The sequence below is a fragment of the Puma concolor genome, chromosome C2, assembly GCF_028749965.1.
Source record: "Puma concolor isolate L17-30 chromosome C2, mPumCon1.1.hap2, whole genome shotgun sequence".
NCBI lineage: Eukaryota > Metazoa > Chordata > Mammalia > Carnivora > Felidae > Puma > Puma concolor.
In genome coordinates this window covers 89,486,656-89,500,251 of record NC_141675.1, presented here as the reverse complement: position 1 = coordinate 89,500,251, position 13,596 = coordinate 89,486,656, and the positions used below count along the sequence as shown (strand labels likewise).

Sequence of the window (13,596 nt, the reverse complement as noted above, 5' to 3'; positions counted from 1 at the left end):
GTGGAATGTCCAGATCACAGAAATGTTCAGCTGAACTCTGGGCCGAGCCCTCGTTACCCAAAATGACAACACGCTCGATGCTGAGAAGTGCACTTACCAAACTGCTAGAGTCCTCAGAGGAGGAAGAGCCTTGGTGTCTTTGTGGTAAGAAAAGAGCACAGAGAAATGTAAAGAAATTTTCAGATGTTTGACAGGCTGACATATGGAAGAGGGGGTCTAGAACATGAACCGGTGAGTAGAAATTACTGAGAAACAATCTTCTGTTCAATCAAAAGAAACTTGCAAACTGTGTCTGTGGGAGGCAGAATGACGGCCCCCAAAGATGCCCACGCCCCAATCCCAGAACCCGTGTCTGTGTTACCTTAAGTGGTAAAGGGACTTTGCAAGTTTGATGAAGTCAAGGATCTTAAGATGGGGAGACTCCAGGATTAGCCTTGTAATCACAAGGCTTCTTATAAGAGGGAGGCAGGAATGTCAGAGAAAGAGATGCGACAACAAAGCAGAGGTCAGACTCAGAGAAAGATCTGGGTGCCACACTGCTGGTTTTGAAAGTGGAGGAAGGGGCTACAAGCTAAGGAATGCAGACAGCTTCTAGAAGCTGGAACAGGGTGGGGAACCACAACGGAACCGATTCTCCCCTGGAGCTTCTAAAAGGAATGCAGCCCCACGGACACCTGAATTTTAGCTAACTAGTATCCACTGTGGACTTCGGACTTTCAGAACAGTAACGGAATGCATGTGTGTTGTTTTAAGTCACTAAGTCTGTAGAAATTTGTCAGAGCAGCAACAGGCGATGAATGCCATGTCTAACAAGGGAATAACCACTACCGGCCCCAGTGAGCTCCCTGTCTCAGAAGGCAATCCAGAAGAGACTGAACACCTACCCATCAGGAATGCTGTGCAAGAAGTCCTGGATGACTCACAGCACACACTGTGACCCTGAGAGTCCACATGCACTTGGCTGGTCTTTCTCCTGCCACTGTGTTCAACACACTGGTCTCCACCCCCGCCTGGTGGCAGGCAAGGCTTGCTCTCGCCTTCTCCCAGGAGGACAGCAGCAGTTAGTAAAAGGCACACTTTGGGTGGGGGATGTCCCAGTGGTGCCCGGGTGTGGCTCAGCACTACAGTACTTGCGGGATGCCTACCTGAGCAGAGGACCCCTCTGTTTCTGGCACAGGAAAAGTTGTCACACTGGCAGAAAGCCCCGTAGATCTTGCCAAACTCGCTCTCGAAGCAGGAGCACTGGTTGCAGCTGCACTCCCCACGCCCGCTGCACAGGGGCTTGCCCTCTGCTTCCCGGCACAGGTTCTGGTATCCACTCTGGCTCTCCCCTTCCTGGCACTCGCACCTGGTGCCCAGGTAGCTGGGGTTGCAGTCGCACAGGCCACAGACGTAAGTCCCGTTCCCACTGCATCTGGCGCTGTCGGGCTCCAGCGCTGTGCTGCAGCCGCACCTGCAGCTGTAGGTGACCCCCACCTCCAGGCTGTCCCGGAACCCCACTGGCCGCAGCGTGAACGTGTGCTCCGCGTGCTTGCCTGGACAGCTCCGGGCCTCCGCCAACACCTCGAAGGACGCCTGTGCAGAAAGAAGAGAGGGGATGTGGCGTGGCTAGTCAAGAGCTCTGGGGTATCTGCACCGGCCTCCTAACCCCACCGGGGACCCAGGGAACTTCCCCCCACCCCCGTCCTGAGGTCCTTGATGCAGAGCTTCCACTGAGCCCCAAGGAGGAAGAGGCCCCAGGCCACCAAGCACCCTCACTGTACCGAGGACGAGAACACTCGGGCGCGCCCATGTTTGACGGGCACGTTATCTTTTAATCTGCACGACCCTGAGGAAACTTCGGGCTTCCACAGAAAGGTAGAGACTCACTCCAGGTCACACGGTTCTTCCTGCATTTCACCTGTATCCTATCCTCTCCCCTGGCCATTGTGGAAGTCACTCAGTCAACAAGTACTTGCTAAGCACGTCTTCCATGCCGGGCACTGAGCTAGAAGTGCTCCCTGACCTCACAGGGCACGGAGGTCCACGGACCCCGGCCGATTGCCTGCTCCTCTTCAGAAGGGTTTCCTCTCCTGCTGGAGAGGGGACGGGATGACCCTGGGTCCCTTCCAGGGTATCTGTCTTCCCACAGGTAACACCTGAAGCCTCGCTCACGCTTGACCCAGGCTCCTCCTCTGGCTGGTCCTCGTAGCTGCGTCTTTCACGATCACGGCCCCAAGGTCGTAAACAAGAGTCATCACAGATGAAACACTCCACACACACGGACAATATTTCTCTTTTTAAACAAGGCATGAAGAGAAGTGCCGCTACCTCCTGAGCTTCTCATGGGTTGCCCTGGAAACAGGCAGCAAGGTGGTCCTAGGTGGCAGACAGCGGTGCAGGAAAGATGCCTGTTGGCTGCCCACAGGGCTGCAGTGTGAGGAAGGCAAGGACACAGCAGCCTGGCTCTCCCAGGGGGCGGAGCCTGGCTCCCCGCCACCACCCCCCCCCCCCCCCCGAGAAAGGAGCCATGTGCAGTAGTCATCCAACACTTGGCTCAGAGCCCAGCACAGGTGGGGTCCGCAGACAGGTAGCTGGCACCCTCTGACCAAACACTACACTGAAACGCTCCTCTCAACGGTGGCACTCTCTGACCAGACAGAGGCCTGTGCCCACTCCAGAAACTGACTCACTGCATCTGGCCAAATGTCTTTATTTTATTTCATCTCATTTCATGTTTATTTTTGAGACAGAGACAAAGCGTGAGCAGGGGAGGGGCAGAGAGAGAGGGAGACACAGAATCCGAAGCAGGCTCCAGGCTCCGAGCTGTCAGCACAGAGTCCGACGCAGAGCTTAAACTCATGGACCACGACATCATGACCTGAACTGAAGTCCGACGCTTAACCGTCTGAGCCACCCAGGCGCCACTATTTTTTTTTTTTATTTTTTTTTTTAACATTTATTTTTGAGACAGAGAGAGACAGAGCATGAACGGGGTTGGGCCAGAGAAAGAGGGAGACACAGAATCCGAAGCAGGCTCCAGGCTCTGAGCTGTCAGCACAGAGCCCGACGCGGGGCTCGAACTCACAGAGCGGGAGATCATGACCTGAAGTTGGACGCTAACCGACTGAGCCACTCAGGTGCCCCAAGGTGCCCCTATCTTTGAAAAGGTTCCTCAGTTCATTCTGAAGCTCAGAATGGGTTGGAACCAGTTTTAGCTGTTATTCTTAATTCTATTATTTGGGCTGGATTAAAACTGATTTTTAAAAAGTCATCTAGGCTTAGTTGGTTATACATCGACTCTGATTTCAATTCAGGTTATGATCTCACAGTTCGTGACTTCGAGCCCTGCGTCAGGCTCTGTGCTGGTAGTGCAGTCTGCTTGGGATTCTCTCTCTCCCTCTCTCTCTCTGTCCTTCCCCAACTCATCCCCCCCCCCCCAAAGATGAATAAGTACACATTTAAAGTTAAATAAATAAATAAATAAATAAATAATCATCTATAACTTGTTTTACTGTTATTTAGGTAACAATGCATATTTTTAGAGAACATCGAAAACATGTTTTTTCTAAATGTTCTACAGATCCCTATCACTTTGGGGTCTTTAATAATTCTAAAAGGCTTCCCCTCAGATTCTAGGACCTGTGGGGCCACCCCAGTGTAGGGGTAGGTGAGACTGAGCAGGAGGACAGACCCAGCACTCCAGGCCCCAGAGAGAGGTCCTACTTGGTGGCACACACAGCTCCAAGGGGACTCAACAACAGACATCCAGGAATCAGTGTTAGCCAAGGGGTATCACAGGTGAGCTGAGGATGGTGACCACTAGCCAGAATCACAGGGTTCTGGGAGAGCCAAACCAGCAGCAGACAGTAGGGACTAACCCATTCCCTTTCCAGAGAAGAAACAGGGTTGGTGGGTCAGGGAGCTTAATGCTGGTCACACAGCTGGTGGGGGTGGGACCAGGCCTGTGCTCTCCTTGGCACATCACTTCCTGGAAGTGGGGAATGTGCCAGATGTTCAGTGTCCTTATCTGGGGACAGAGGGAGAGGTGGCCCAGCTCACTGCAGGGACCACTAGATGGTGATCCCCAAGGTGGTGACCAGAGGCGTCTCCAAATCATCCTGCCTTGTGCTAGTCTACAGATAGGAAGTGGGGGGAGGGGGTACTTGACCGAAGCCACCCACGGGGCCATCAAGAATGCAGAGGTGAGCATCCCTCCGTTCAGAGAGAAGCCATGGCTTGCTCAAGGCTACTACTTCTGAGGGCTACAATTGTGTGGGACCTAAGAAGTGAAACGCCCTTGCCTCCCAAAGGCATCTGTGGGTCAGAAGTGGAATAAGCTACAGAGGAATAACCCAGACCAAAAGCCAAAGGGATTTAATTACTGAAAGATGGTGAGGAGTGTCCGTCTGTGAGCATAACCTTCCCCCAGGGAAACGTGCCTGCATTAAGGGACAAAGTAACGAGAGAATTAAATCTCCCCAGTCTTACCAGCGTGTCTGTGTTCTCCAAGGCCTAAGTGCAGACACTAGGGGAGTCCCTGCATCAGTGCAGGGAGCCAGTCACCCAGGACTTAGAAAGGCTCACATGCCGTCCGCCTGGCCAGCAGCACAGGACGACTGGCTTTAAGCGGTCCCGGTGGCCTTCCCCAGCTAAAGTTGTGGTCTAACCGAGGTCCTAGCTGTCGGGCCTGTGCAGCCAGCCACCTGATCACCAGAGAATGACTCTAATTCAGCCATGGGGTCTCATGTCCTGCCGGGCACAGGAAGGCTATAAAAAGCACTTCAGGAACAAGTAAATCTGTTCTGCTAACCTCCTTTCAGAGTCCATTCCCTGAGGGATCAGGAAGGAATCCAGAGTCTGTCAGGCAGCTGGAATGAGACTTTTCCCTGATTACCGCAGACTTCAACTGATACTGAAAGCTCCCCAGTTCCTTGAGACTTTCCATCTCCCACTCGGAGATTCCAGAGAAAGGTCATGGACACAGCAGCCCTCCCTCCCATCCAGTCTTGTTATTGAAGCCTCATTGGGATGCTCCTGGTTTCCCCACAGGGCTCTTGGCCCGACCCTCGCTTTCAAAAGGGCTGCCCAGCCCCCACCCCAAACCCACCAAACCCAGGGCTGTACAGACGCCAAGTCCACCAGGAACTCACTGAAACAAAGCGCTGGGCACGGGCATGGGGTACAGAGCCCCACAGGAGGTGACAGGAGAGGGGGATGCTGTGGGAAGCCCGTGATGGGCTCACTGCGTCCTTTGTACTGGGCGTTAGTGCTTGCTGCACGGCTGGCCACTTGCATACTGATTTGTCAAAGCCGGTTCATGAGAAAATCAACTCCCAGCGGCCGGGCCCACTCCATCAGCACTGGCTGGTGTTGGGACCAGAGGAGGAAAATTAGAGAAAACACGGAAATCACTGGAGAAGAGAACCTTATTGAAGATGACACTTTCAACATTTTATTTGAGGAGTGTTTCTCGTTGAGGATGACCTTGTCCCTTACCCCCTGCCATCTTTCCCGCTTCTTGTCCAGAAGAGCTCTCTTAACCCAGAGAACACAGGACAGTCACAAAACCGTGGCCTCTGGTTGGAAGTGACCACAGAGTCCCTGCCTGTGGAAGCTTTAGCTACAGGGGTGAGACCCACCTGGCTGCCACCTGAACCCAGCTATCCCAAGGCTGCACCCCACACACACACCCCATGGGGCACATCCTCATCCATAGACCAGACCCAGAGGTACCCCATGACAGTTATTCCCTGTGTGCTTTCCCTAATCCCACTTCCCTAGGGTAAGTCCCCGAGCCCTTCTGCTCGCTCTACACTCCTGCCTACCTCCTGCCATTCGCCACCTTGTCCATGGGGCTCCCAAATCATGGCACTGAAGAAAAACACCCGGCTGCCAAATAACACCAGACACCTTGGCACATCTGTCCTACCCGTATGGCCTGGGCCTGCCTCTGCAGCCTCCACTCCAGCCACCCTCTCCTCAGGCCCCAACACTCCCCTCAGCTGCTTCCTCCTACAAAAGGGCAATGCTTGTTCACAGCCTCAGGGCCTCACCTGCTGCTCACCATGCCATGCCCACTCCTCCCCCTCCATGCCTGGAAAACCCCTACTCATGCTTCTTAGCTCGAACACACCCCTGTGATGTGGTCCTTCTTCCTTGGGGCTGCAGTGACACCTTGCTGAGCTTTTATAGCCGCACCCATCACCCTCTATGGGGCTGCCTCATCTGCACGTGTATTTCCTCTGCCAGATTTGTCCTTGAGACAGATGTTGGAGCAGGAAAGTGCCCACATACTCAGTAGCCGGCCTGGTTGCTGAAGCCTGGAAGCTCAGTCTGGAAGGAGGGACAGAAGTTTGCCTTCCTGGCCCAGGGCTAAGAGAATCAGATTGGCCTCAGCCAGAAGTGCAGAAATGCATCTCTCTTTCAGCAAAAAGGTGGCTGAGGGAGCGCCCCCTCATTCCCTGCCAGGGCCGGCTCCACGGGACTGTGTCGGTGCACTCCCAGGGCCCTACACTCCGAAGGTCCCTGTGCTGTTTAATCCTCTGCTGTTGTCACCTTCAGACTGCATTTTTGAACAAGGACCCCATGCTTTGATTTTGCACTGGGCCCTGCACCTTATGCCGCCAGCTCTGCCCCCACTGCTTCGGGCCCTCAAAGAGCTAGCCTCTCGTGGGCTGGCGTGGCCCTTGCGGGCAGCAGCATGTTCAGCTGTGACGGGTGAGTGGCTGCCGCTCAGTGCCAGTGCATCTTCATCCCCAGAAAATGAAAACTCTACCTCCCTTGCAGCAGAGCCAGGGGCCATGTGACCATGGCCTCCCGGACCGGAAGACAACACTGCGCGGTGAGCTGCCACGGCAGGCTTCCGTCTGAGTCAAGGGGACGCTCCCGGCACACGCATGCGGAAGAGCCGTCGAGGGCATCCGTGTGGAGGCAGCGCCCTTCTTTCTCTATCGCAGATGCTCTACCAATCATCCCAAGACAGCTGAGATTTTTTGTGTTTGCGAGAAAATGCCATTTAAAAATCTTTTTTTTTTTTTTTTTTTTTTTGTCCTCTGGACAATGTCCTTACTGTTTCTGAGCTATCCTGGCAAAAAAACAAAATCTGTACAGCACGGTGTCTGTATGTAAGTGGTAATGATAGCACCTTGGGCTTCCTTGAAAGCTTTTTCTTCCAAAGTGCGTGAGGTATACCACAGGCTTTGGTACCAGCAGCTTCAGTTTCGACTGCTGGTGTTTGGGGTTCAACAGCAGCAGGATTTCCAGCAAGTTTCTCAGGTCCCCCTTGGAGCCTCAGTCTTTCTCACATGAAGTGGGGAAGTAATGTCTACCTTACAGGCGCTGCAAGAAGCAGAGGCAGGAGCAGTAAATCCCTACGGCAGAACGGGGCCCATGATAAACCCCCGGAGTGGTACTCATGTTATCCCCTCCATGATAAGGAGGACTAGTCAGATGACCTTGGTTTGAGTGGCAAGTCCACTGCTTGCTAGCTGGGGGATCTCGGGCATGTTGCCACACTCCTAAATCTCAGTCTAGCAGCAATGGGTGCAGCACCCCATCCCCCACCTGAGCCAGGGGGTGTGTGCACTGGGTGCCTAAAGGCACTTGATAAACTGTGTTCCCCGTGTAAGGGCCCCCATTCTTTGTTATCGTACTTTGCTTCGAAATGAACCCTTTGAAACAGATAGGACAGAACAGAATCATAGGCACTAAAAGGCCAGGGAAAGGTGGTCTACGGTACCAGCATCAGAGCCAGAAAGCCCCAGCTTTGAATTTTCACTTTGCTGCTTATGGTAGTGGAATCTGGGCAATTCAATTCTTTGTGCCTGAGTCTTTCTCATCTGTCAATATAAATAATGGTATCTTCCTCACAGGGAAGTGGTGAGGAACACAGAGCTAACTCACAGTCTAATTTGTTCCTGGTCTTTCCTAAGGCTAACTGCATGTCCCTCTTGGGTCCATGAGGGACCCCAATATTCTCATAACAATTTTCTCATTTTTGCTTAAGGCAGCATAAATTGCCTGAGTTTCTTGCATATCCCAAAAGAAATCTAACTTTATGCTGTCATTATCAAAAAACACCAGTTCCTTTGACCTTCCTGGTTTCTAGACAATTCATCGTGATAGTTGCTTGTCATTTACTCTTTGAAAAAAAGAGAACTGAGCACAGAACTCCAGATGTAGTCTTACCCACACGAAGAAGAGTGGAACCATTATCTCTGGGGTTTCAAAATACTTCTGTTAATATGACCTCAATGGCTTTTTTTTTTTTTTAAGCAGCATTGTGTATTCATATTAAGCCTTTGAGAATCAGAATCTGCCAGGTCCTTATCTTAAAAACTACTAGCAAACTAAGTTTCCTCTACCCTGTTAATAGTCTGAACTAAATGCAAGATATCAGTCCTGTGATTTCAACTGCTGAATTTTGAAAATGATTTTAAGTCTTGGTTTTCCTGGAGCAAAGATAATCTGTGTTCTCTAGTTCTGTGACCTTTTCATACTTGATAAGCAGTCTTTCGTGAGTTCCACTCAAGCCAGTAGAAAACACAAGTAGATAAGAGACATTTGGAACCTCATTCAAGTCTTCCCTCCAGCTGACATTATGAACACTCCTCAGAAGCAAGTTTACTCAGCTACAAATCTGCCTAACTGTGCTGTCATCAACTCACATCATTTATCTTATCCATAAGGATGTCATGAGACATTGCCAAGAGCCTTCCTGAACCCCAGGCGTCTTGTGTGTGTGCTGTGGGTCCTCTCTCTCACTTCTGTCCCACTGCACCTATTTCTCCAAGTAAGGGTTCCTTGCTGGGTGTTTTTCATGTGTTATTCTTGCGCCTTCCTGACACTGCCCCAGGCATTCTAGTCACAGATCCACAGAACTCACTTACATGTCATTTTCTCTGGTTATCTCTACCTCCTTCTGTTTTTCATAGCTGTCTCTCTAAACCCTGTGACAATCATCTGGATTGATCAAAACAACATAAATATGTTGCAAAATTTGACAAGTATTAAAAAATAAAATTTTCTTGGAAGTGCCTCTTTAATGAGATGACGCTTTCCCCACTTAAACAGTCCATGTATATATTATTACTTATTGCTAAATAAGACAGGGATCAATTCTATTCCAATTTTGTATTGGTCTAGATTAAAGCACAACCTCCAAACAAACTTATTCATTTAATTAGGAAGATGGGAATGGAAGGATTTTTGTACGGCAATGTTACCTTATTCTATGAGTGCTCTCCGAGTTAAATGCCACAATCATTTTTAATTTTTAATGATTTATCATCTGACAACTGATTAGGACCTCTTTCACTTTTTTTTTTTGTAAATAAACTTGGAAAAAAACATGCTTTAGAAAAAGAGTTGTTACTTAGAGTCCTTCACTTTCTCAACACTGATGCCATGTTCTGAATTTTCCCTTTGACAGGGTGAGGCACCACTGTAAGACTTAGAACAGGCGGGACATCCACCTGTGTGTCATAAATGAGGGCTGCTGTGAAGGGGAAGGAAGGAGAGGATCAGGCATGGCATGTGGGAAAGGCCCAGAAGACCATATGGAGGCTCAACCAGACACGTGGCTACACCTACTTTTAGAGCTCTTTCCCCTAGAGCCCTGGGTGTAAGTGTGTGTGTATCCACTTTGGCCTTCATTAGTGCTTAGTGCCCCCCAAAGATATGGTCATCTATTTTCAAGGTCCCTATCCATTTTTTTGGCTTTAGTCAGATTCTTTTATGTGTGGAAGAGAACTCTCTCACTGCCTTTCTGTTTTCTGAGCAATGAAACTATCAACATAGCAAGGAAAGGATCCACGGTCTGCTTCTAAGCAGCAGGAAGCTCTGGAAGACGTGTGGACAGCTCTCCATCACCACTCTGCCTGCCTCTGTGCCTGTGTTTGTTCTTTGTTCTCATCACCCATATATTCTCCCCTCCCTTAAGCCCTTGGCTTGGCACATAGGTACATATCTTTACATACAACATTTCTTAATTATACCCACTTAACCCACACAGAGCTTCTAGGCCCTCCATCGCTGTGGAGTTATCCATTCCATGTGACCAAATCAGAAGAAATGGATGGCTTTCTTCATACTTCGCAGAAGAGAAAAGGGAGGGTCAGATTATCCGAGACACAGAGCAGGCTGCAGAGGACTAGGAAGGAAGGCTAGTTCTCTTAGATTCCCACCCATACTCGCCCACCTGATTTCATCCCTGTCAAATGAAAATAATAATGGTTGAAAACACCAAGGGCACAATGTCAACTTGAGGAAGACTTAGGTGGCGATGCACTGAACACTGTCGACTGACCAGATCTACCCGGCACCTTAAACACACAACACAGAGCATGCCTAGGAAGGTCCCCCAGTATGTTATGCTGAGTTAGAAGACAGAATATAAACCTCTAAAGGACTCTAATAAGTCATGAAAGTTACCAGAAGTCAAAGAATGATGACCAATGCTAACAGGTATAAATGGGGGTGAGAACTTACCGTGTCCCCAATCTTCAGGCCTTCACACTTCCTCTGGCCAGGGTAGGACATACCATCCTGGCAGGTAGCAGTAAAGAAGAGATTAAGATCCTCAGGCTGATCCCAGACAGACAGCTCCACTTTAGACCGGATGCTCTGAACACAGAGAGAAAATGGAACCAGAACCAGTTAGTAAAGGCTGCAGTTCTCCACATTGGTTCTCTGAGGCCCACTTGACTATCTCTAACTCAGGAGTCTCAGGCCAAGGAAAGTTGGGCTTGGTTCGCTGCCGGTCCCACATCCTTTCCCTTCTCTCCACACGTATACCATCTTGCTAGACCTGGCCCAAAATCTCCCTCCATGAGCTCAGAGAGGTTGATAATGGTCCACCCGCCATATGGTAACTTTATCTACTTCACAGGGGTGATGCTCTGTCCCTGCTCACCATTCCAGAGTCACTTGTCATCCCCACTCAGCTTCGCACATGCAGCTCCTCAAATCTTGCCATGTGCTCTCTAGACTGTGGGCCTTTCCATGAGCCTGGGAGAGTGTTCCCCTGGTCAGTGGCCCTTCTCTCTTCTTTTTTCCTGACTAGCATCTTGTCAACCTTCAACACCAGTTCAGCAGGCACTTTCTCCTGGAACCACCCTGCCAATCCCCATGCTCACACCCACCTCCAGTAGATGAGGGCTACATGTGCTGAGTTTTGAACTGCATTCTGAAAGAGTCATATCTTACATGTGGGTGATGTTCTCAAGATGGTGACTGAAATCAACATCAAGCCAGAATTACCCATCAGAATAGAAAAAATAAAAGACCAAAAATATCAAGTGTTGAAAAGAATGCAGAGCAATAGGAGCCCTCACCCTGCTGGTGTTGAGTGTGAATTGGTACAAAAACCTTTAGAAAACCATTAGGCAGTATCTACTGCTGTTTGGACCAACCTTAGATCTACCAATTCATTGTAGGATTATACCCAACAGAGATATGTAGTGACCAGAGATATGTATGAGAATGTTTATAGCAACACTGTCTCATAATAGTTAGAAAACAGAACTACCCAAATGCCTATCAACAGCAGAACAGACTTTTAGCAAACCAAGTTATGGTGTGTTCGTATAGAACACCATACACTAACAATTAATGAAACATGACTACATTCCATGACATAGATGAATCGTAGGACACTGCCTGAAAGAAGCCAGACACAAAAAGCATACATACTTGTACGGTTCTATTTATATGAAATTTAAAAGTAGGCAAATTATTGGTTACTCTTGGGGGATGGGCAAAAGAATAGGGCACAACGGGTGCTTCGGGGTGTTAGTAATATTCTGTTTTTTGACCTGGGTCCTGGATACTCAGGTATATTTAGTTTGTGACAAGTTTGTGCAATTTTCTGCATGCCTGCAAGTTTAAAGACTTGCCAAATCTCTAAGGACATGCCTTTGGAGACTGAAGCCAAATGAACCAGCTTGTGTCTAGGGGCCACATCTTACAAAAAATACATCTGTTTATACACTAAATACATTCAGTATGACAGGATGCACACATTCTGAGAGACGAAAGCACACATGGACCCCAAGATCAACTGATGATCCTCCAGGCTCCCACTCCCCTTCTCAGGTGCACTTTGGGGAACATGGCATTGAACAGATGGCAGACAGAACTTCCTCTTGCTCACGTGGGGTTCTTTTCTTTCTTTTCTTTTTTTGCTGAGCCTATAGTGCTAAACTTGAATATGTTACATATGCAGTTTTCCCAACAAATTAATAGCTTGTTGAAAATACTCTCTGCAAAAAATAGTCTCCTCCTTTGCGACAAATTGTTCAAGTGCTTCCACAACTCTAAAAATACTCTTTCTTCAATCCATTTCCTCTTGTGCCAGCCTCAACTGGCAGAGAGTTTGGTGAGCACCTCTCAACATACAGCACTCAACAGCACTCTCCTGCTAAACACAATCAGTTATTTCCAAGGCTGCCTTCCCCACTGAGCTGTGAGTTCCCAGAACCATACCCTATTTCTCCTTAGGACCGAACACAGCTTCTGTTGAATGAATGGATGGATGTCCTAATGGCAGCTATGCTAACGGGCTCAGACCGAGTGGAAGAAACTTAAAAGTTATTTCTGAAAAGTCAAAAAGTTTATTCCTTTTACCGTGTCTTTTATTCCTGTGACTTATTCATCCCATAAGTGGAAGCCTGTATCTCTCCTGTTCACCCATTTTGCCCAATCCCCTACTTCCCCTCCCCTCTGGCAACCATCAGTTTGTTCTCTTTATGTGTAGGTCTGATTCTGCTTTTTGTTTCTTTTTTTTTAAGATTCCACTTATGAGTAGAATCATTGGTATTTGTCCTTCTCGGTCTGACTTACTTCACTTGCATAATACCCTCTAGGTCCATTCATGTTGTCACAAATGGCACAATATCATCCTTTTATGGCTGCATAATATTCCATTGCATATATATACAACGACTTCTTTACCCATTTGCCCATGACAGACACTTAAGCTGTTTTCATATCTTGACTCTTGTAAATATGTAAACATATGGGTGCATATATCTTTTCAAATTAGTGTTTTCACTTTCTTTGGGTAAATACCCAGTAATGGAATTATTGGACCATATGGTACTCTATTTTTAATTTTTTCAGGAAACTCCATACTATGTTCCACAGTGGTTGTACCAATTTGCATCCCAACAACAGTGCACAAGGGTTCCATTTTCTCCACATCTTTCGCCAACACTTGCTATTTCTTCTTGTCATTTTCATGTTAGCCATTCTGACTGGCGTAAGGTACTGTCTCATTGTGGCTTTGATTTGCAATTCCCTGATGATGTCAAGCATCTTTTCATGTGTCCATTGGCTATCTGTATATCTTCTTTGGAAAAGTGTCTATTTGGGTCCTCTGTCCATTTTTTAATGATCATTTTTTGGTACTGAGTGGTATAATTTTTTTTAAGATTTTATTTTTAAGTAATCTCTACACCCAACATGGGGTTCAAACTCATAACCCCAAGATCAAGAGTCATATGCTTTACCAACTGAGCCAGCCAGGCACTCTGAGTTATATAAATTCTTTTTATTTTAATATTTATGTATTTATGTATATGTATGTATGTATGTATGTATGTATTGATTGATTGA

At 48.3% G+C, this 13,596-nt stretch overlaps 1 protein-coding gene across 1 annotated transcript in view; it reads right to left on the bottom strand.

Annotated features, from left to right (window-relative positions):
• Positions 1-13,596, bottom strand: part of ITGB5 (integrin subunit beta 5) — a 121,798-nt gene that overhangs the window by 31,743 nt on the left and 76,459 nt on the right. The window contains exons 9-10 of the mRNA XM_086675211.1: positions 10,471-10,605; positions 1,146-1,575 (exon numbers count right to left, since the gene is read on the bottom strand). Of these exons, the coding sequence (XP_086531337.1) occupies positions 1,146-1,575; positions 10,471-10,605 (565 nt within the window). The remainder of the gene's footprint in view (positions 1-1,145; positions 1,576-10,470; positions 10,606-13,596) is intronic.